At 54.8% G+C, this 22,893-nt stretch overlaps 1 protein-coding gene across 1 annotated transcript in view; it reads right to left on the bottom strand.

Annotated features, from left to right (window-relative positions):
* Nucleotides 1–1,142: 1,142 nt before the first annotated feature.
* The window catches only part of POLE (DNA polymerase epsilon, catalytic subunit), a 32,846-nt gene continuing 11,095 nt past the window's right edge, over nt 1,143–22,893 (bottom strand). The window contains exons 23-58 of the mRNA XM_075433440.1: nt 22,738–22,851; nt 21,591–21,803; nt 20,765–20,872; nt 19,866–19,994; nt 19,372–19,474; nt 19,131–19,277; nt 18,356–18,501; nt 17,268–17,416; nt 16,778–16,870; nt 16,374–16,518; nt 15,756–15,913; nt 14,093–14,288; nt 13,172–13,386; nt 12,782–12,884; nt 12,500–12,580; nt 12,285–12,407; nt 11,979–12,197; nt 11,445–11,654; nt 10,848–10,991; nt 10,344–10,484; nt 8,357–8,510; nt 8,163–8,269; nt 7,138–7,314; nt 6,507–6,730; nt 6,138–6,358; nt 5,311–5,515; nt 4,665–4,838; nt 4,251–4,376; nt 3,579–3,711; nt 3,277–3,466; nt 3,028–3,159; nt 2,727–2,920; nt 2,328–2,528; nt 1,918–2,043; nt 1,703–1,792; nt 1,143–1,458 (exon numbers count right to left, since the gene is read on the bottom strand). Of these exons, the coding sequence (XP_075289555.1) occupies nt 1,345–1,458; nt 1,703–1,792; nt 1,918–2,043; nt 2,328–2,528; nt 2,727–2,920; nt 3,028–3,159; nt 3,277–3,466; nt 3,579–3,711; nt 4,251–4,376; nt 4,665–4,838; nt 5,311–5,515; nt 6,138–6,358; nt 6,507–6,730; nt 7,138–7,314; nt 8,163–8,269; nt 8,357–8,510; nt 10,344–10,484; nt 10,848–10,991; nt 11,445–11,654; nt 11,979–12,197; nt 12,285–12,407; nt 12,500–12,580; nt 12,782–12,884; nt 13,172–13,386; nt 14,093–14,288; nt 15,756–15,913; nt 16,374–16,518; nt 16,778–16,870; nt 17,268–17,416; nt 18,356–18,501; nt 19,131–19,277; nt 19,372–19,474; nt 19,866–19,994; nt 20,765–20,872; nt 21,591–21,803; nt 22,738–22,851 (5,505 nt within the window). The 3' untranslated portion in view covers nt 1,143–1,344. The remainder of the gene's footprint in view (nt 1,459–1,702; nt 1,793–1,917; nt 2,044–2,327; nt 2,529–2,726; nt 2,921–3,027; nt 3,160–3,276; nt 3,467–3,578; nt 3,712–4,250; nt 4,377–4,664; nt 4,839–5,310; nt 5,516–6,137; nt 6,359–6,506; nt 6,731–7,137; nt 7,315–8,162; nt 8,270–8,356; nt 8,511–10,343; nt 10,485–10,847; nt 10,992–11,444; nt 11,655–11,978; nt 12,198–12,284; nt 12,408–12,499; nt 12,581–12,781; nt 12,885–13,171; nt 13,387–14,092; nt 14,289–15,755; nt 15,914–16,373; nt 16,519–16,777; nt 16,871–17,267; nt 17,417–18,355; nt 18,502–19,130; nt 19,278–19,371; nt 19,475–19,865; nt 19,995–20,764; nt 20,873–21,590; nt 21,804–22,737; nt 22,852–22,893) is intronic.

The raw sequence follows: 22,893 nt of genomic DNA, 5'->3' as shown, positions 1-22,893 counted from the left end.
GCTGCCCTGCATCCTTCTCCAGCCCTGTCCCACCACCATCACAGCACCCACTGGTCTCCTCTGATGATGCTCCTTGGTGGGGGTGCATTGCCCTGGGATACTCCAGCCTCGGGCCAGTCCATCTTCTCTCATCCCTCCTCAGGTGCTGCCAGAGCTAGAAAAGGCCACGGTGGCAGGGGGGGATAACGCTCAATCTGCCCAAGACCGTCCGAGTGCCCCCCAGCTCTAAGTGACCTGCTGCTCCCATGAAGAGGGACGGGTGGGACGTGTCCTACAGCCACTTGCCACCACTGCCAGCCACAGGCCTATCAATAAACCCCAGTCCTCAGCATCTCTGCCTGGGTTGCTCACTGCAGGCGAAACGGAGGGGACATGGGTGTCACAGCTGGTGGCTCTGCCCCCATGCTCAAGCCCTGCAGCGCCATGGTGGAGACACGCACAGCCCCCAGCCATGGCGAGGGACCTGGAGCTGCTTGCTCTGCTACAGGGAGGTGGGAACAGGACAGGGTCCTCCCAGCGCGCTACGGGCACCATCCCTGCCCGCAGGCTGCCTGCAGAACGTGACACTGGCAGGGGCCTGCTGGGGTAAAGACCCGCTGCTGGTCTCCCCTGCGTTGATTTTTGGCATCACCTGCCCTGAAGGGCAGTGCTCCTGCAAGAGGAGGTCACCTCTGATTACACCTTGTCGTCGTCCTGAGAGCAGAGCGAAACCCCCAGGAAGCACCAGAGGGTCTCTGGCTGCAGCCCTGGGGCTGCCCCCAGGAGCAGGAGGCAGAGCCAAGCCAGAAGCACGTACCAAAGCGCAGGCTGCAGCCCGGCACTCACCCAACGGCAGGGAGCCACTTCAGATTACGGGCCACGCTGCCCCTCGGGTGCTGGCAACCCCTGCCCCTGGAGCTGGGGGACAGCCAGGCTGCAGCCTTCCCACCGCCAGCCCCGCAGGGATCAGATGGGGACACGGGCACAGCTCAACCCCACCCCAGCTGCAGGCATGGCCCATGGGTGGGAGATGTGGGCCACAGCCCTGTCTTCCTCCCTCCCCCAAAACTACACCTACCTTCTACGCTCCATTTATTGACAGAAATTTAACATTAAAAAAACAGCTGGGGGCCAGCACAGACCGGTGGAGCACAGCTCCAGCCCCTGGTGCTCCCAGACCCCCACGACAGGCAGCCAGGAACCGGCCAGTGCAGTCCTTGGCACAGCTCCTGCTCTCCCTCGGTTGCTGCAGGATGGGTGCACAGCTTTGCTGGGGTTTGGCACATGGCCAAGGGTGTCCATGACCACTCTTCCGTGGACATCAGAGCACAGGCCTGGTGCAGCCAGGAGGAACAGCCCACCATCTCACTGCCAGAGCTGGGGGTTGGTGTGCAGCAGCCACTCAATGGTTTCCAGCAGGTAGGCCATGCCATAGTGCCGGGCGATGTTCTGGAAGGTGTTGACGTGCTCCATGAAGGTCTAGGGAGAAGGGAGCAGGGAGGAAAGGAGGCTGCCCAGCTCCCCTGGGTGGTGGTGGTCTGCGGGGGGGGGGGGGGGGGGGGGGGGCGGGCAGGACTGGTGAGGCAGAGGGCAGCACAGCAGGTCCCACAGGACAAGCAGTTAGAGAAGAGGCAAAGGAGGAACAGTGCACTGCAGGGCTCCTTGCTGTCTCTCTAGGAGCTTCTGGCATAGGGCTGGACTAGGCAGGAGGGTGCAGGCGTACCTGGGAGGAGATGGTGAGGGTGAAGTCTCCAGCACAGCTGCAGTACACGGGCATGTGTGTCTCCTTTACACCATGACACTTCTTGCACACCTGGAGGCCAAGGAGTTTTTGGTGGGCCAGGAGACGAGGCCAAGCCCCTCTGCCAGGGCCAGAGTGAATACGTCCAGCCTCAGCCAGCCAGGAGGACGGGCAGAGCAGGGGAGCCCCGCACTCACCAGGTCCTGCAGCACGAAGGCCATCAGCTTCTTCTGCAGGGCTTCCACTAGGGCTGTTTCGATGGCATCAGGGTCGTACTGTGCCTGGCAATTGGAGCAGACCCAGCTGGGCAGCACCGACCCATCCTAGGGGCAAAGAGGAGGGAGGTGAGCACCAAGAGTCCCAAGCACTGGGAGGGTGTAACCGGTTTCTGAGAGGACAGAGCATCAGCCAGAGCTAAAGGATGGTCAGACCTATCACAAGCAGCTAGAAAAGGAGGTGAACGGAAAAGGGCCTTTAGTTGAGCTTGACCAGCAGCAAGCGGAGCTGCAATGCAAAGGGGTTGAGAGAGAAGATGGGTAATGTGATTGACCAGCCTTCCAGCACCGCTATGCTGGGGCCTCTGGTGTCCCCAGGAAAGAGGTTGCACCTGGGAGAGGGCAGGGTCCTTGCACAGGTCCAGGTCCCTGCAGAAGTTGCAGTTCCTGCAGATGACTTCAGGGAGCACGTAGGAGCGGCAAGGGTCCCGAAACTGAGCTGCTTCTGAGAACTCGCCCACCTCGATGAGACGCAGCAGGTCCCGGCGCAGTTTGTTCACCTGGTTGGTTATGTTGGTGTCCAGAGAGAGGACCTACAAGAATAAGAGCCAGGTGAGCCTACCAGCAGAGAAGCTTGTAGCCTTGTGACCTCGTACAGATGCAGGGCAAGACAAAGTGGTTGTAGATTGCTCCTGGAGGAAAGCTGCAGCAAATCTGAGTCATGGACAAGGACCAGAAGTTGAGCCTTGACCGCAAAACTTCAGAAAAGGAGCCTGGCCCACCCTGCTGACCTTGCAAACATATTTGATGAACTCCAGAGCTGGGTTATTGAGCGGCAAGTAGGAGCCAGGCAGCACCGGGAACATGTCTGAAGGCTCAGTGGCGTTACGAGAACCAGCCATCTTCTTCTGGATCTTCTGGGTGATGGTGAAGAAGCTCTGGGTGAGCTCATTAGCCACGTAATCCTGCGAGAAGGTGATCATGCCTAGAGAGACGGAGCAGAGCACACCCGAGCTGTATGGTGGCACACTGGGACAGCAAGATGGGCAGCTCCCTGCCCGCACCAGGGCTGCCCGGTGGCTCAGCACTCACCGGGCATGGCCCCTGTCTCCCCCAGCACCTCCTGGGACACCTGGCTGGTGCTCCTCCGCTTGACTGGGGTGCTCCCAGGGGCGTTGCGCCGCAGCTCCTCCTTCATGCTGTGGTACACGGCCACAACGTAGGCTGGGGAGACATGGGCAAGGCTCGAGCTCCAGCCCACGCCAGCAGCCACCCCACTGCAGGCTCTCCCTGGTACCCGGGAGGCACAAGAGACTTTGTCCCCTCTCTGGGACAGCTCACCCGACACAATCATCAGGAAGTAGCTCTGGCAGGAGGCAGCCTGGGGCAGGAACTGTGCGATGTTCCAGCTGTTCTCCAGCAGCTCCTCCATGTTTGGCTCCCCTTCCCCTTCCTCATCTTCCCCTGCTGCCTCCTCCTCCTCTTCCTCGCTGTCCTCCTCCTCCAACACGTGCCTCTTGCTGGTGTCCTTCTGGAGGAGTCAGCAATATTGCAGTGGTTCCTCATGCCCAGCCAATGCCTCCCCACTCAGCTCAAACCCCAGCACCCTGCTCCTGGGAGACTGAGCGCTTCCCATCTCTTACCTCTCTGTAGTGGATGCGAGAATCCACTTTTCCCTTGATACCTCCATAATTTGCTGGATCCATCCAGAGCAGGAACTCCCAGCAGCGGGAGAAGGAGATGGTCAGAGAATGGAAGATCTCCTTGGAGTGGATGCTGGAGGGAAGAGACTGCAGTCACGCACAGTGTCGGCACCATCCCTAGCTCAGAGCCTTCTCTGTGGAACACAATGGGGAGGAGGTGGTGCTGGCAAGGAGGGAAGGGGTTCCCCTCTCCTATCCAACCACTGGTGGTGACCCCAGGGGAAGCCATGCCTGAGGACTCTTTGGTCCCTGTGCTTGTGTCAAGGGGCCTGTACCATGGCTGGGATGCCGAGAGCCAGACAGGGGATGAGGTGCTGGGAACCTCAGGATCTCCTGAAGGTCTCTTCTGGAATGAATCCTATGAGTATTCTTGGAATATTGACTATAGAGGACAGCTAAGGGACAGATTTCTACTTAAGGCATGACAGCAAGAGAACTGGGCAGCCTTGTCCCTTCAGTAGCTTTGCCAAAAAATCCCAAACCAAATAATTCAGTGCTGAGGCCTGTCAAAAGGTAAAGAAGTCAGCACCCTCCTTCCTTGCTCCAAGCCCTGCCTCAGCTCCATCATCTGGGAGACTCATCTCCAGGCCCGGCTCGGGAAGCGTACCCCACCTGTTGATGATGTACTCCATGTAGCTGATGGCATCCTCAATGCGCCGCTTCTTGGTGCACAGAATGATCCGGTTAAAGTTGGCATAAACCACCGAGGAGCCCAGACGCTTGAACTCAGCCACCAGCCTGCAGGCAGGACACAGGAGGGGGCGTTAGCAGGCAGGAACGCAAAGCCTGAGGAGCAGATGCAACCCCTGGAGGACACGCTGACCCAGCACAGTCAGGAGTCAAGCATGTCAGCGATGCCACGCGTGGGAGCTCACCCAAACAGTATGGAAGGTCCAGCCTCTTGCCCACCTCTCTGGAGGCTGCAGCAGAGAGGAGTGACTGTGGGTGCCAACAGTGTCCCCGTCACGAATGCCACACTTGTCCCTTCCCCGTTCACCAGCCTGGCACACTCCAGGTCTCACTTACTGCAGAAAAAGCTTCTTCATCATGTTGTGGAGCGTGCGGTGCAGCGCTGGGTCATAGAGCAGGGAAGAAGGAGAGCGGAGCCAGCGGTAAAAGTGAATGACCTGGTTGTCTGCGTAGACATTGTGATACTGTGTGATCTCCTTCACCCAGCTCACCACCATGCTCTTCAGGATCCTGCCAGGGAGCAGAAACCAGCATTACCCCACCAGCCATGAGTGACCCTTTCCCCCTTCCAGACAGGAACATGTTTTCAGATACACTGGAGGATTCAGAGCAGGAATTCTGCCAGAGCAGAGATGCGTGAGCCTTCAGCACATGAGCCACAGGGTAAATATGTGCGTCTATAACCTGGTGGAGCATGAAGAAAGAAGAAACCGGAAAGGGCAAAGTCTTCACCAACATCCTCATATATCTGCTGGCTCAGCCACCAGGCAGTTCTGAGCCCAGGATCTTCAAAGGTCTGTTGGATAACATGCCTGCCCTGCCCTTGAGACCTGAATTTATATTTAGAGTACCCTACAAGCCCCATTGCTGACACAAGTCTGGGAAAGGCTAAAGCCATGAGGAAACGAGAGGTAGGACCCCTGAGGGGACCTGTCAGGATGGAGACAAGATGCTCCACCTCCTGTGCCTCCTAGAGCCATACCTGAAAGTGTTGGAGCAGAGGGCAGTTTCATCATAGCTGGCCGGGATGTTGGCAGCTTGGTTCCCCGTCACCATGTCTTCTAGGGACGCCTGCTGAATCACGTCAAAGCTGATACTCATGCTGGAGCCTCCTTCCATGTCGTTTATGTGGTGGGACTGCAACACTGTGTTTACAGCCAGGCTCTGGATGTCCAGCTCCAGACACACTAACAGCAAACACAACCTCTCAGCAGGCAGGCAGGGCAAAGGACTGACAAGGACACCCTCCCTGCCCCTCTGCCTGAAGGGCTTTTCACAGTTATAAGGGTGATTTATAGGTGCTGCTGCACCGAGTAGGGAGATCCTTTCACAGGCATGACTGTATTGACTGGCACTTGTCTTCCAACATGACTTGGACCTACTAACCCTCTGGGGACCACCAGCTTTTTCTGGAAGCTGCAGCAGAGGAGCTCAGAAGAACGGACTACCACTCAAGCTGCATCTGCCTCTGAGAAAGATCTGTCCTAAGGTCACCGTGGGGACCAGTTGAGCTAGTTTGTCCTTGGGCTGACACACTGCAGGTGGTCTTTTGAGTGCTGCTGGTGGTGGCCACGAATTGAGAAGGAATCTGCGTTTGGATGCCTGCACACATTACAGGTGAGACATCCACGCCCCAGGACACGTCCCTTTGCATGCACCTTTTCCAGATCGCTGCTGAAACACCAAAGCTGCTAGTGACTACCATCAGCACAGTGATTCTTTAGAGACCACATCCATCCCTCTACAGGCCTTGCAGAGCAGCATCCAGCTCTGCCCCAGCTCAGCGCTACCTCCTTACTCCCTCCTCACCTGTGGAGTAGCAGCCGGGGTTGTTTATCTCCACGGAGGCTCTCTCATCAAACTCCATGACTAGGCGGTTGTCATCAGCCTCCTTACCCCCCAGGTCTGGGCGGGCCGTGAGCGAGAGCCACAGCAAATGGTTGTGACGACGGAGGTGGCGCGAGAAGAACAGGTCAGAGCCAAAGGTGGAGATGTCATCGGGGAGGTTCCCAATGGGGATGTGGTAGTACCTGGGGCACAGAGAGGTGAACGGCGTCGGGGTGAGCACAGCTGCAGAGAAGACAGGGAACCCCGCCTGTCCCATCAAGGGATGAGGCAGCCTCTAACGGTCACATCAAGGGCATGGCAGCCCCAGGGGAACGCAGCCGCCCCGGGCACCTGCTCATCTCGAAAGCCTGGGAAAGGCAGGTGTCCAGGTTGAGGTAGTGGCGGATCATGCGGCGGGCGGCATGGCGCTGCCAGTCCAGGACCGAGTAGCTGATGTCATCCACCAGCCGGATAGGGACCAAGGGGAACTCCTCAATGATGGGGATCCCACTCGCCAGCCGTTTCAGGTTCCAGTTAGACTGCACAGCAACCAGCGTGGGGCCTCGGCGCTCGTCCTGTGCGAAGAAGAGCACATGTCCTGATGCACCTCTCCAGAGAGCGGTTGTGCTCAGCAGGAAACCAGCAGTGCCAGATGCCCCATCCCCACAGCAGGTCCCCATGGTGAGGACAACACTCCTCAGCACTCCTGAAGCACCCACCCCCACGCGACCAGTTCTCCAGCTAAGCGCAGCAACGGGCAGAGATACCAAGGTGGCCTTGCTGCTGGCACTGCCCTAGGCAAGCCATCCCAAGCAAGACAAAGCCCTTGAGCAACACCCACTTCTACCCCTGACCTTCAGGCGAGCAGCTGCTTGCAGGTGATGCTGGAACTGGTGCACCATTGCCTGCCATGGCATCCTCCCCTTCCCAAATGTCTGCATGGAGAAGGTCCTGTGGGGACCTTCTCATACCTTCATCTCACCTTGTAGCCCAGCAGCAGCCGCTGGACAGCTCTGTAGACTGCCTTGGGGTCGGTCTCGGCGCGCACTTCAAAGGTGTGCTTGTCGGGGGGCAGCAGCTCTTCGCCTGCCTTTTCCAGCAGCGCACTGCGCTCCGCCGAGAAGAGGGTGGTGAGATTCGGCATCTGGTTGCTGCGTACCTGTGCCCAAGGGGGACTGGGTCAGAGCTGGGGGAGAGGGACCCCAGGCTGCACAGTTCCAGGGGGCTCTCCCCTCTGTGTGTCACAAGATGCCTTCCACCAAGCCCTGCTGAAATGTGGCAGGAATGCACAACGCGTGGAGAAACCTCTCGCTACCTGACCCTCTGTCATAGAATCAGAGAATAGCTTGGGTTGGAAGGGACCTTTAAAAGCCATCTAGTCCAACCCCCCTGCAATAAGCAGGGACATCTTCAACTAGAACAGGCTACTCAAAGCCCCATCCAACCTGACCTTGAGTATTTCCAGGGATGGGGCATCGACCACCTCTATGTGCCAGCGTTTCACCACATTCACCATAAAACATTTCTTCCTTATATCTAGTCTGAATCTACCCTCCCTTAACCTAGAACCATCACCCCTTGTCCTATTGCTGCAGGCCCTGATAAAAAGTCTCTCCCCATCTTTCTTATAAGCCGCCTTTAAGTGCTGAGAGGCTGCAGTAAGGTCTCCCCGCAGCCCTCTCCTCCCCAGGCTGCCCAGCCCCAGCTCTCCCAGCCTCTCCTCCCAGCAGAGGGGCTCCAGCCCTCGCATCATGGCTGGGACCTCCTCTGGCCCCGCTCCCACAGCTCCAGCTCTGTCCTGTGCTGAGGGCTCCCGAGCTGGACGCAGGGCTCCCGGGGGGTCTCAGCAGAGCGGGGCAGAATCCCCTCTCGCCCTGTGCCCACGCTGCTGGCCATGCAGCCCAGGGCACGGTTGGCCTGCCAGGCTGCCAGCACACACTGCCGGGTCATGGCCAGCTTTCGTCCACCAGCACCCCCAATCCCCCAGCCTCCAAAGTCCCACCTCACCTTGTCCAGCACAAAGACAGCAGCCTTGCGCTGCGAAGGGATGAAGAGGCCCAGGAGCGCCTTGCTGCCCTGGGAGCTGTGGTAGAGGTAGATGTGGCGAATACTTCCTAGTGACACAGAGTACAGAGCGTCAGCGGCAGCCGCGGGCGCCAGGTCCCAGGTGCCCCACGAGCCCCTCTCCCAGGGTGCCCCACCTGGCTCCAGGTAGGTGAACTGGGCCAGCGAGCGCATCTCCAGCTGCTCGATGTCAAAGGTTTCGGCCTCCCGCCCCGCCAGGTGCCTGACGAGCTGCCGGCTGACCACGCACACACAGCCCAGATGGATCAGGGCACGGAAGAGAAGCGGCACCTGTAATGTTGGGGAGAGACATGGTGGAACAACATTCCACTACCAAGCTCCTCTCAGGTGTTTCAGACCTAGAACAATCTGGCTTAAAAACTATAGGCAGGACACACCTCAGGTGCTGTCCTTGCCGGTGCTGCAGATACAGAACAGGTATCTCAATTCACATGTGTTCCTACGTAGCCCCAGATCGCACCATTACGGGCAGCAGCAGGTACTTTGGAGGACGTGTGGAGGATATCTGGGCAATCTGGCAGCTCTGCAGCTTGTGGTTTGGCACTCCCTTGAGACAAAGGCTTCATCTGAACCACCAGATAACCGGCACAGTGGGATACCCACTACTGACTCACCCTGTTTTATTAACCCTACGGCTGTCAACTCCATTGCTGCAGAAGACTCCTACTGAATGACTTGCTGTGGGACCTAGTCCCAAAACAACGAGAAGCCATAAACATTCCTTGCCTAATCACACTTCCTTCGCGCCAGTTATGATTTTATAGACCCCCTAGTACATGCCATTTTCAGATATCTTCAGCAAGCTGAAGCACTCCCATGTCCCTAAATCCCGTCCCTGCAAGGAATGCCTTCCCTCCCTCGCATCCTCCTCATCATTCTACTGTGCTAGTCCCGCTACATTTTTTGGAGACTGTGCTCAGAATTGCACTGCATGTGTTTAAAGATCAAGACAGATGTTTCCTTGCCCAGGACTTTGTCCAGCTAGGTTCTCTGTATCTCTGAGGACAGAAACTCCACAACCCTCTGGGCTACCTGCCTGACCACCCTTGCAGGAGGTTTTTTCTGATGTTTACACAGGATTTGCCATGTTTCAGTTCGTGCCTGCTGCCTCCCATTCTCTCCTTGGGCACCACTGAGAAGAGCCTGGCTCCTCTCCTTTACTCCTCCCACCGAGAAGATCCCCTGAGCCTCTTCTCCTCCAGGCTGAACATCGGTCAGCCTCCCCTTGCAGCCTCTTGCCCCTCACAAAGCATTTTGCAGCTGATGGCACCACTGCTCACACCAAGCTTGTCCTACTTAGGCAAAGACTTTCAGTCCATAATAATTCTATGCTGCATTTTGGTGGCAAATTTACTTGCCTTCATGCTTTCTTTAACATACAGCTCCACTCTTACAATGGTGCAACCTACTCTGCCACTTCCATGTAGGTCAGGTCCTGACACTACAATGTCTTCTTGATTAAATTCCTGTCACCAAGTTTTGAACTGCTGAACAAACCAGTGTCCTCATTAGAAGCAGACATCCCAGATTCCCACCTTCATTTTCAGGCTTTCAGCATTAATAGCACAGTTGAAATTAATTTTGGCTTGATTGCTTTGTACTGAACTTTGTTTAGGTTGTTCTTGATCTTCCTGAACTTTCAAGTTGTATGCTATTCTTCTTTCTAAAGCTTTTGTAACCTCGTTTTAGAGGACAGGGCACCCAGACCTATCTACGACTCCACACGTGTTGGGTTGTCCCCCCACCTTTACGCTAAGTACCCCTTATCTTTTCTGGTTCAGACACCAGCAAGCTGGTTCTGGTTTGGTCTAGAGGAAGATCACCCCTTCTGCTTAAATGCCTTCTTTCCCCAAAGTTTCCTAACTCCAGATAAATGAAACCCCCTTTCCTTGACATGTCTTAAACCACGTGCTGATACTCAGTATCTCTGCCCGTACAAACATGAGTATATTCCCCAGGACTCTGCTGTGTAGGGTCTTTGATTTTTGGCGTTTCATCAAGCTGTTGAATTTTTAAGTGCCAAGTGTCCTCCTGTGCCACTGGCGCTCAGACTAAAGAGCTACCGCCCAAGAATCCTTAAAAACAAGCACCCAGAGGAGTTACCTGCGTCTCATACACTCCCTCGATGTCCGGAGCAGAGAGGTCGGCATTGATTTCATTGATGTGCTCTTGGTACATGTCTTCAGGGACAGAGTATTCGTACAGGTTGTAAACTAAGTTTGATCGGGGCAGGATCCTGTTCACCTGCTGAGGCAAGGGACACGCTCAGCAGGGCACAGCACACCACACAGCACCGCTGCCAGGAGCTGGGGCACTTCTAAGCACTGCAAGGACCTGGGTCTGAGCCAGCCCAGCTCCCGGTGCTCCTCTCTGCTGAAAGCAGTGGTTTATGCTCATGCATGTTGCGAATTTCCCTAACAGAGAACCTGCTTTCTGGGCCGGCTGGGGTTAGCAGAGGGACTGGGGGCTGGATGAGGTACATCCGTAGAACAGGAGAGTGAGGCCCTGCAAGGCAGATGCTTGTAATATCCGCTTGCAGCGGAGGCAAGCGAAGCCTTATCTCAATGCAAGCAGCTGTTTCCCCTTCCAGAAGGGGCAGGTCCTCACCCTCCTGTACGCTGCTCCCTCCTCCGGCTTCGGGACGCGCTGGTTGACGTAGAAGACCCGGGGGATGCTCAGCCTCATGCAGTGCAAGTCGCTCCCGATCACTGCCCACAGCCTGAACAGCCCAGGCTGGCTGGTCTCAGCGATCTGCAGGGCACAGGTGTACAAAGGGAGCGTTAGCAGGGAGATCCAACAGGTTATCAGTCCTTACTTCTAAGCTACCGAGCACTTTGTGGATCTCTATGGCCAGCTGGTGGCCACAAATAGAGCAGGGGGCTTAAAGAGTCATTGCTCTCAGCGCTGGAGTCCCCCCATGCCCTGCTGCTGTCCCAGGGCACCACGGAAAAAGCTCTGGCTAAGGCTGGCCAACCAAGTCAAGCTGACTGTTGATGCTGGCCAAGTCACTCTGACGTTCTGGACCAGCCGTCCCATCTCAAGCTCGTGCCTGCACAAGGGCAGCCCCACCTGGCCTCTCCAGGGTTAACAGCAGAGTGGTGCTGGGGTCAGCCGTCCCTGAACTTCACCATTTGACCACAGACAGTGTAAGTGTGAGGCCCATGCCATGGGCTGCGCTTGGTGGGAGGTCCCCCCTACCGGTACCTGCACAATCTGCCAGGGTAAGTCCAGGATGCTACGCGCTGTCTTGCGGAGGTAGCTGCTCAGCCCTTTGGAGAGGGCATCGCGGACCACTCCTCCACCTGCTGCCACCCCACCGTCCTCCAGACGCCGCCTCTTCCGCCGCTCCCGCCGCTGCCGAGCCTGCAGCTCCCACTTCTTTTGGTGGTAGCGCAGCCAGACCAGCCGCTCCTCCTGAGTGGGGTGACAGCACGCATGAATTGAGCCAGAAGCCAGTGTGGGCTTCCCAGCCCCCCAACACCGCACCATACAGCCAAGCTCTCCGACCCTCAGCCCCACATTACATTCCTGCCCCAGCTATGAAGCCACCGCCACCCTGCTTTCCTCCAACAGTGGTTATATTTCTCCATCTCCTGGATATATTTTGCCTTGTAGCCCTGAGCCATGGGTGTGCAGAGGGTTTTCAGGAGACCCACAGCTCGCTCCTGTCAGCAACCAAGTTGCCTGGGTGGACAAGCACAGCCCCAGGGCATCTCCTGCCCAGTCTGCTTCACCTACCTTGGTGGTGCCCAGCGGCGGAGGCGGACCCAGGATCTCTCGCCAGGACTGAGATAGCTCCAGGTACTGGGACATCTGTTGGCTTTCCTCTGCTGCAGGGACTCGCTTCCGCTTATTTGCAACGGGGAGCGATGGCCGAAGGGTCTTGGCAGCCCCAAAGTCCTCTATGTCCCCAATCTGTGAGCTGGGCATCCCCTCTGGGGGCTGGTTGGAAAGGACCTGAGGGAGCAAGTACAGCAGGAGGAGAAGGGTTGCAGGAGAAGAGCCCCACCAGCACAGCCAGCACCTTTCCCTCACCCTCCTTACCTGTCTCTTGCCTTCTGAAGTGAAGAGCTCATTGATTTTTTTCTGTTTGTACACATCATTTTTCTCCAGGAGCTTCTTGTGGAGCCAGTCTGGGTGCCGGACCCGTGGCACTGGGTTCTTTACCTGGAGAGGTAAAAAAAAATCACACCAAGTCACACTGAGTCCCCCAACCAGAGCCCTCCTCCTGGCCCCCTCCCTCCACCCCAGCCCCACACCTGCTGCAGGGCTGCAGGAATGGTGATGATTTTCTGGATGGTGCTGCCCAGTCTCTCGATGTAGTAGTCCCAGTCCAGAATCTGCGAAGAGGGTAGGTAGAGCAGCAGGTAGTGAAAGAAACTGAGCAGAAGGCTACTAGACACAGGATCAAGCATCTCCTTAGGACCCCTGTCCCCAGCACCCCGCTCTGCAAGTGCAAGTAGCCACTGCCCAGGTCATGCCGCCGAAGGGACAAGCCCTTGTCCCAGAGCTGGAGCCATCTGCAGGGACGCCCCACTCACCGCGCGGATGTTGAAGTCCTGCAGCGAGGGGCTCTTCAGCCATTTTCGGAGGTAGTGTTTGCGCACGCTGGGCTCAGCTTGGAAGATGGCGAGGGGGATGGCCCTGGGGAAGGCACGGAGGCACTTGTCGCCCACCCAGAGCAAGGTCCTGGCAGCACACGATCGCCTCTCCCAGCCTGCAGAGACCCTCCAGGCTTCTCATCCCATCCCTGGAAGGCCGCTGTGCAGATGTACAGCGTTACCCATCACTAGTTTTGCTCACAGTCTTACCAGCATACAGGTGATCCCTTGGCCACACCATACCAGCTTGCTCACCTCCTGCTACCCTGCCCTTCCCCTTTTGATTGCTCTCACACTGTCAAAAGCCCTGACCCCTCAAGATGGGGTTACCTCTCGGTGACCGGAGACCCTTCTGGTTTCTTGGAAATGATGAATCGGCAGCTCAGCCCTGCATCCTTCACCATCTGGTCCCCCAGGAACTCTGCCAGGCGCTTGGCAGTGCTGATGGAGGTGGACTTCTGCTCCCCATAGTCCTCCAGCTTGCGCGACATGGACCTGTTCTCCGAGATCAGCTCAAAGAGCTCTGAATCAGGCATGTTGGCAGCCTGAAAGGGAGGAAAAACCATAAAGCTAGCAAGAACCTAATGATCAAACCTTGCTGCTGTCAGATACGGGGAGCGCCTACACCTAGTTTGTGTGGCTCTTTACAGGAAGCCTGGGAATTGCTGCCTGTGGCAGCTGCCAGCGTGATCTATTGACAAGGGAGAGTGCACGTCTGAGGCCTGCATCGGTTTCTGCTGTGGCAGCACTGCTTTGTGTTGCACACACGAAGTAGCTGGGCTAACCAATAACTTCTTGTACAAGGTCGTTGAAGAACCGAAGGACCCAGCTAGGCCCTCTGCCCTCTCACCCTCCAGTTTCTTGCGTTTTCTCTGCACTCCCCAGCTGTTGTGCAGCTGTGCTCCTCATACAACACTCCACAGGCAAGTGGCTCTGTCATTCTCTGCCTTGGCGAATGCCCTCAGCCAACATCCTTAGGGGATGAGGGCCACCACACAAGCGCCATGAAAGCGAACTGAAGAAGGACACCACTCACCCACAGTTACAGCTGAATGAGGAGCCCTTGTGCTAAAAGACACTAAAGAGCGGCCCGAGAACTAAAGCAGCAGAAGTAAGATGGAAGTGACTATCAGAGGCACAGTGGACCACCTACTCTGTGCAAGCAAAGTCCACCCTCCCCACAGTGCCTGAGCAGCTCTGACACTTCTCTGGCTCCACCTCAGGAACACAGACATGCTGAGTTGTGCTTACCTTGCTGTAGAGCACATCCAGCCAGTAATCTGCCACCTTGGCCACAGAAGCGTAGACCTCCTCCAGGGTGCTGCCTTTCAGAAAGGCTTCAAACACAGAAGACTGGAATATCTTCACCAGCTGCAGCTCTCCCCGGCGCTTCACCTCAAACCCCTTCAGCTCGGCCAGGGACCCATCCTCGTTGAATACTGCGTACCTAGGAGACAGAGCGTGGGCAAAACCTGGCCTGAGCCAAGGAACACATCCTCCAGGATCCCGCTGGTGTCCCTGCTGCCGGGGCACTCCTCCCGATGCCACCATCCGGCACATTCAGTACAGCCGTGGTCCTCGGCACTAGGATGGCCTCAGAATACCTACAGCTGCTTTACCAACCATTTCAACTTGTCTGCAAAAGCACATTGGCTCGTGCCCTGGCTCGTCCATACCGACTGGGAGAACGGTCCTAACTGCACAGATGTAAAGGGCAGGAGGTGAGAGCCCAAGTGGGTAAATGGAGAAAGATATTAGGCAGAGGTTTAGAGAGAAGGAAACTTTGTCAGGTCAGATGACAGCAAGGGGGTTCAGAGGAAACCAGATGTAGCTATGACATGATCATAGGATCACTCCTACCTCTCTCAGTTTCTCTTGCATTATTTTGCATTTCACAGTCCTGCCAATTATTTGTATGTCTCAAGAAAAAAACCTTATGGGGACATCAGCTAAGAGAAGAGAGGGGATACTCAAACCTCCATCACTTGGCCAGCCCTTCTCCCACCTGACCACAGCCGTCTCTTCCTCCACCAACGATGGTGCCTGCCAGCCAGCCCCAGGCTGTTTCGGCTGGAGAATGATCAAGAAATAAATGCACTTGCTAACATCCCCAAACTTCAAGAACCCAAGAGGCCCTAAGATAAGAATCCTACGAGCAGAGCCCACTCTGCTTGGCATTACCTTGACTCCTGTGGAAGGGACTCACTGCTTTCAGAAAGGCACTGACAGGAGACAGTGGATGATGGAGCTCATCCAATGGAGCATTGAGCACAAAGAAGCACAGAGCTGCAAGAACAGAGGGTGCTGGAGGGCAGCGACAGCATTTCTTGGAGCCAGACCCAGGTCTGCGGGCACCCCTTCAGCTAGTGGTTGCTGCTGCTCTAGGTTATGTTCCTACTCAGAAAGCTGAAGAGAAATCAGTGACGTTTGAGTACAACTATCCTATAACGTGACAGTAATGGCAGGACCTGTTCCTTCTTCCAAAAGAAGTATTTCCTTCTTCTTCTAGAAGTATTACTGGAGGTCTGTGAACTCCTGAGAGATGGGAAGGCAGGAACTGGGGACTGTAGCCAGATTAGGCTGAATATAAGCAGTATAAGAAGTCCTCAGAAGGAAAGTCAAAGTTCTGCACACCTCAGGGCCAAACAGGGAAATCGTGTTTGGTCACCAACTTGGAGAAATGCTGTTTTGCTGTTATCTTCTAAAATGTATTGACATAGCGTGGCACTGGAGGAAAGTGCATAGCTGGATTCAAAGATGATCTGGTCTAAGGAACCTGCCATTTAAAGTCAGCAAATCAAGCATGCTACCAGCTCCAGGGGAGAGGACTAACGTGCCCCACATGCATGAAGGGAAAGAGTCCCTTAATCTGTTACTGTAGGAAGTGATAACATTTCAAGCTTTGGAATCTCACCTTTTCTTCAGCTTCTTGCCCTCCTCCTTGGAAGCTGGGAGGATCATGGCCAGATATGGTCCATCCACTTCAAAAAAGATGCTGTTCTCTGAGCGCGTGACATAGGTGAGAGAGGCTGGGTCCTGCAGTTCCTGGTACTGATCATTTGTGAAGCCTTCCTATGGGCACAGGCCCAGGAGAACAGCTTCACTCAACAGCTGGAGTAGTACCCCAGGAGATGCCCCTCAGACACACCCTGCCCAAAGGCATCACCAAGCACCCCTCTGAAAGCTACAGCACAATTTAGGACTCAAAAATCAAAACATCTGACCTGCCTGTTGAGAAGAAAAATGCTTTGGACACTAAAATTATATTATTTTGTCTTACAAAAGCTGGAGCAAGCAGAGGATGGGTTTTGGCCTTGCTCCATTCTGGACTCCCAGCCCTCACAGGTGAGCATGCACCAACCCTGGCCTCTTACACATCACGCTCTCTGCTGCAGGGATATTGGAGCCTCTCCCTCTGCTCACATGCTCTCTGCCCCAGAGCAGAGATGGAAGAGAGGCCCCCATCCCTCAATAACCCTCTACCTCCTTTTTCCCAGACTGTAGAGCTGGCCTGGATGGGCACAAGACTCACCTTCACCAGGATGTTCAGCATGGCACCAGGGTAGGAGATTGTCACCTTCGGCTTCTTGGCGTTGGTTGACTTGACGACAAAGTTCTCTGGGAAGCTGTTGGGGAGGACACACCAAATCCCATCGGTATCCAGTTCCAGAGGTCTCCTAAGGAAAGAAGGAAGGACGCTGTCATGAGAAGAGTGGATGACAGGTGAGGATCAGCTCTGCAGGCAGAGGCAGCCTGGTGCATCCGCTCTCCAGTCCCTCCTGCAAAGCAAACCTTCGTAATACAACAGAATAACCACAGCAGTGTTAGAAATCTGAATCTTCAACATTAACTGCTGAAAGCTCGGGTGTCTAACATGCTCCCACATCTGTCCCAGATGCAGACAGACCTTTCTTCCCTAGCTCAGCAGATACTCACCCGATCTGCTCAATCAGTTCCCTGGCCTGGGTGATGATACTCGCTCCTGTGAAACAGACGATGCCAGCCATTTCCATGGAGTACCAGCGAGCTCTGTAAGCAGAGGAGTCAAAGTGAAGAGCACGAAGCGCTCCCTCCCAAACCCAGCTACAGAAAGGGAAGGAGGACCTCCAGAGGAAGAAGGGCAAGAAACATATCAACACTGCCGCTCGGTAGATTGTTCTCCTTGCCCTGGTTATGATGCTTCAGAAAAGCTGGGAAGCCACTAACAGACAAGACTCCCAACACTTATGCCCAACACTTCATGTCTTGCAGGAGTCTCCAGGATGAGAAGTCATCGGTACAAGCAAGAGGAGACTGTTACAGGCAGCACCCACCTTCATCCTGGTGCTTCAGAAGAAGGTGAAGCAAGTGATAGCCTCCCTGGGACAATCCTGGTTTCCAAGGGTCCTCTCCGGACGACCCCAGCATCGCCCGGTGGGAGACTCACCCTTTCCGCATGACGTAGCCATAGAAAGAGTTGAGGATGCACTTGTGGGCCAGCTGCAGGGAGTCGTATAGGATCTCCATGTTCTTGCAGCGCTTCACTTCAGAGGCATCTCCTGTCTCCACTGCTGCAGACAGCTTCTTCTTCCACACCTGCAAGCCACAGGCAGAGTCAGAACGATCCCACACATCACTACTGGCGGTATCGAACTGGTTCCCCCTCAGTCCCAGAATAACATTACAACTCCAGAACAGCATCTTTACCAAATATCAGTAGCATGAGCTAAATATTCCTTTTTCTTTTGCAGCAGAGGAGGAGTTGGCCAGAGGCACTTTGACACATGGTAGGAGGGACCTGCAACACCAACCATAACTCTGGTGGTGCTGATCAGAATTCAGCCGGTGCCAGCAGTGCTGCATGCCTGCGTCAACTGTGCTGCACCACATGTGCACAGGCAAGAAGCAAATACACTGCCTGCAGCAATCAACGACGTCTGGCTAAACAGCAGAACTGCCTGTGCAGAAGAAGCCTCTCGGACAGCTCCTTGATCCATGGCAGAAGAGGCAGCTGGGAGTAACCGCAAAGCAACCGGCTCATTAATCAACTCCACCAGAGGCAGAGTCCCAGGGCCTCGTCATTGCCTTCAACATACTCCAAGAACAACGTGCCCTGGTCTCATCTGGCACAAACCTCAACCCTCAGAGAACTAAAACGTCCTCCTGGAATCAACCGTTCCTTAACCCGAGGTGGACACCTTCCTTCTCAGCTTGTCTCTTTTCTCCATGTAGAAGAATGCCCCAGACTGAACCTGGACAGATTGGATATATCAGAATAAGGACCGAGGATTTGCTAAATCCCGTAAAACCCGGAGATACAGCTTTATTTCTGACAGCACCACAGAGGCAGTAAATGCCATCTCAGCTGCCGTTGAAGATTTGGCAGCAAGAAGCCACAGCTGCCAGGAGCTCCACAATGTCCTTTTCAAATACAAAGACTGAACAGAGCCATCCTTTAGGGCTCGGGTTCTCAGTGAAAGATGAGAAGTCCCCAGCCTTGGCAAGACAAGTTAAACCAGAAGTTGAGCTCAGTACCTTGTGTAGCCCCTTGAACTCATAGCGGCGGTCCCTGAAAGCTCGCACCGTGTCCACATAGAAAGAGTTCTCTCGCTGGCAGATGGTGGTGACTCGTTCCTCCACCTTGGTGATGTGGATCTTCTTGTATGCCTTACGGCAGTAATCTAGTCACAGGAAGAAGCAGAGGGAGCTCCTCAGGTATGGGTACCCTGCTATGGACAGAGGGATGGGCACAGGATGGGCAGGGAGACATCTAAGCATCAGGCAGAGGTGAGCAGGGGGACAGTCCTGCTGCAAAGCGAGGAGAAGGAAAATACCAGCATGGAGAGAAGCAACACCTCATTATGGAGAATCAGGGACAGGTTGGGGAAATAAACTCATCCTGATGCACATACAGCCCATCCACAAGCCCAGGCTCTGTTCCCAGACAGCTGGATGGTTCTGCTGAACAGCATCACTCCAGGTGATGGGATAACGTTATGTTTCCCTTTCATTAACAGGCTTTAATGAGCAGCCTTCCAAAAAATGGAGCCATTCACGTTTCAGCTCAAATCCATGGCTCTCAGCAGACAAAAGGAAAAACATTGACACAGGCACTGGTGCCTGGTCCCTCTTTGGGAAGCACACAGGAGCCTACTGGGATCCTGGAGAAAATCTGCCAAAGCATGGTCTGAGACCAGACACAGTCTGAGCCAAGCCCTCAGCCATAAGAGACATGATTAATGGTGAGCACCGCTCACAGTCTAGGTTGCAAAACACTGCTCCAGACCACGATGTTGATTTTTATTTTTACCTGCCAGCCGCTTTTTCTCGTACTTGGCCTGTTCTTCCCGGGAGAGCTCGTGGAAGGCGCGGGGTGGTCCCTCGGCGGACAGGGGAGGGAACTTCTCCGACTCCAGCTGCTGCTGGATGCGGTGATACTCACTGCGGCTGGCAGGCACTGTGGAGGAGGGTGGCTGGCAGTTTCCCAGGGGAGAAGCAGGAATTCGTCACCATCTCTGTGGGTTGGACTGCACGGTCCTTACTGTACTTACTGAACTCTCCTCTCCACTGCCAAGTCATCCGGCGCTGACAGTTGGCACCCGGCTTGTTGAAGTCGCAGGCAGCACACGTGGCCTCATCCACCATGGCTGAGGGCTGGACGCAAGTGAGAGACACACACAGGCATCAGAGGGGTCAGCTCTCCGAATGATGACTCATGCCAGAACAGGTGCCCGGTGGCAGAAGAGCATAGGTGTGAACATCAGAGATGGTACTCAGTGAGTTCTCCTTTCCAGAGCCATTCGGGAACACAAAACCCACAAAAATAATAGCTGTTTTTTTGGGAAGAGTCCTAGCAAAAGTTGTAGCTCGGCCTCTGCAGACCTGGCATTTATGGCAGCTTGACTGAATTTCACACCCAGCCTTATCTGATCCCCCCCTGCCCCGAGCAGAAAGTTCAGCCCTTGCTGTTGATGGGATTCAATCAGAGAGACCACCAAGGTGATCTGAAAGACAAATCAGGAGAGACAAGGTTGATGTCACCCACCTGCAACCTGTTGGTCAGAATGATATTGGGGTACATAGCTCCCACATCTAGATGGTAGATAAGGGGACACTCAATTCTGTTTGGAACATCTTTCAGGGAATTCAGCTTGACCTTGATTTCATCACAAACCTGCGGCGAGAGAAGTAGCAGACAGGAAGGAGCTAAGAGTCAAATACTTGTTGAATCCTGTCCTTTACTCCTGCACGGGGACACTTGCCAGTGACTCTGGAGAAGGATTTAAAGGTTCAAAGGAGCAGCATCAGAGGCTCCTTGACCACTGGTACTTTAAGTTTTCTTTTGGACCTCCAAGGTAGGCTTTACCTGTATGGGCATGTGGAAGGTGAGAGCAGCTACTTCTTAACGGTTACTTGATTGAGGACCTTTTCAGTGCAAATGAGTTAATGGAGACAACAGCAAAGACCAGAAGTCCCCAGTCACTGACTGATGATGCCCTCCAAGAATCTCCAGACTCAGCTTTCGAGAGGGGTGACTTGCACTTTGAAGCCAGTAAGAAGCAGGTAATAAGAGGAACGTGAGTATTTGGGATATCTGAGGGGTCCATCTTCTCACTAAATCCCTTCCCAGCTCTCTCAGAGCTTTGCTCCTGGTTGAACCTGCCAAGGGGAAGGCAGGAACTGCATCCTTCAGCGGGGGCAGAGACCCCGGATCTCCAGGCTGGGCTCCAGCGGCTGGACACAGAGGTCCTGGCCGAGGGTACGGGCAGCAGTGGCTGCTTATAACATCCCTCAACACTATCTACTCTGCAGGTGCCCATAGACGGGTTTCTTGGTCTCTCCCCATAAAGCATAAAATTAATCTAACAGGCATTTCAAAGCTGCAGCCCCAGTCTGGCAGCTCAACTCTCCCTGCCAAGCCCAGCCGTGCTGCGGGCAACGTACCTCCTGGAAGTTGGTGACGTGATCCAATGGCAAACCCTCCTCCTCCTCGATGGCGTGCCGCAGTGTCTTTTCCACGCGCTGCACCAGGAAGTCGAAGGCAGCGGGATTCTGCAGGGGTGTGGGGATGGCACTGAGATCGTGGGCAGCCATCCCCGGCTGCAGGCTGGCAGCTCCTGCCTGGCTGCCTGTGTCCCTGCCTGACCTGGGGAGCTCTAAGCACGGCCCTGCAGCACAGGGCAGCGTATTAAGGCACAGGCAGGGTCTAGACCACTGACACCAGGTCAAAAAAAAAAAAAAAGAAAAAGGCAACGAAGGGAAAAGACAAGGGCAGCCAACAAGCAGCCGGTTGCATTTGTGCCTGGTAGCGCAGCACCTCTTCTGGTTGCATGCTGGCTGGTGCAAGGGCACAAAGATTCACACTTGGTCCAGATCCTTTTATACACCCAGTGCATGCTCCCCCATGATCGTTCACCAGATAACATCAAGCAAAACGTCCTGCACTAAGTGCGATGCATCACACGGTAGAGAGTGAAGCTGTCTCTGAAAACTTCATCACTCTCCCTTGCTGTCAACAAGGTCTGACGTGCTTCCAGTATGTGATACATATGACACTTGCTCTCCCAGTGAAGCATGCATGGCCACTTGCAGGCCTCCTCCCATCCCTTCCCAGCGCAGCTCCATGCAGCTTCAGCTACTCAAGGTCTCCTGAAGCATGACAAATACTGCCCAAGCCCAGCACGGACACACAGGAGACGTTAACACCAGTGGGGGTCATTCCTCACCACCATGCTCCGTGAGGACAGGGCTTGGCTGCGTGGCCCCTTACCATTTTGAAGCGGCAGGGGATGTCACTGCGGAAGACCCCAGATTCCAGCGCTTCCACGTGGCCTCCCACGTACGTCTCCGAGTCCAGCACATGGCCATCTTCTGTAAGTTTGTTGAATTCCTGCTCCTGCTTGTTGGGGAAGATGATGTTGGCGTGATAAGCCTGAACCATCAGCAGTGCCTCACACAGTGTCCCAGATCCTTTCCTTAAGACCTGCAGGAGAGACATCAAAGCTGGTTTTAAACTTAAAAACAGTAGATTTAGATTAGGTATAAGGAAGAAATTCTTTACTATGACGGTGGTGAGATGCTGGAACAGGTTGCCCAGAGAAGCTGCAGATGCCTCATCCTTGGAAGTGTTTATGATCAGCTTGGATGCAGCTTTCAGCAACTTGATTTAGCCAAAGAGGTCCCTGCCCACGGCAGCAGGGGTTGGACTAGATGATCTTTGAAGGTCCCTTCCAACCCAAACCCTCCCGTGATTCAGCAAGAAGTGCTGTACCAGCACTGGTGGGACAGGACTGGCCTTACAGCCACACCAGTGAGCCAGACATCTTCAGCTGGTGACACATGTGCAACTGTGCAGTGAGCAGTGCTGCAGCTCACAGCAAGGACGATGGGAGCAAGTGAGAAACCAACACCGACTCCTTTGTGTTTGCTAGAAGAGCAGGCTATGGACATTGTAAAGACCTCCAGACCTCTACTGCCATCATCTCCTGACACTACTCCACTGTCAAGTGCCTTTGTAAGCTAAACCAGATGAGGACAGACGGACATTTCCTACCTGCTTAGCACAGAGAGCTTCCTAACCATCCTCCCTAGAGCTGAAAACAGCCTTTAGGAGACCCAGCTTTGCATGACCATGGTTGTAAGTAAACTTATCCGAGCATGGAGCATCAGCCATACTTTCTTGCTCCAGCCCTGTACTGGCAACCCTCAGGTCTCTTGCTCTTAGGCACCTATCTCAAAACACCCCAGGACAGTGGAGAGAAAGGAGTAACCTCCAAATCCACCCTCTCTCCCTCCCTGCCACAGATGGGAAAGTGCCCAGGCAGTGCGAATCAGGTCCACGGCCAGAGTGTCCCTGCAGTGTGGGAGACCTGGCTTTTCGCCTGCCAAAGAAATTATCATTTCAGGAGTGCACCCACCTCATCAGGCTCCATGGGAATGATGGTGCACAAGGCAAAAATGAAAGGATGCACATACTTCATATACATGTAATAGGTAGCAACTGCGTCGGACACTGAATAGGTGGCCAGGGTCTGTTGGGGAATGATGAGAGGCAGATTAATCCCAATCACATG

Source organism: Opisthocomus hoazin, chromosome 12 (assembly GCF_030867145.1).
Source record: "Opisthocomus hoazin isolate bOpiHoa1 chromosome 12, bOpiHoa1.hap1, whole genome shotgun sequence".
NCBI classification, from domain to species: domain Eukaryota; kingdom Metazoa; phylum Chordata; class Aves; order Opisthocomiformes; family Opisthocomidae; genus Opisthocomus; species Opisthocomus hoazin.
The sequence above is the reverse complement of the archived record's forward strand: the minus strand, read 5'-3'. Positions and strand labels throughout refer to the sequence as shown.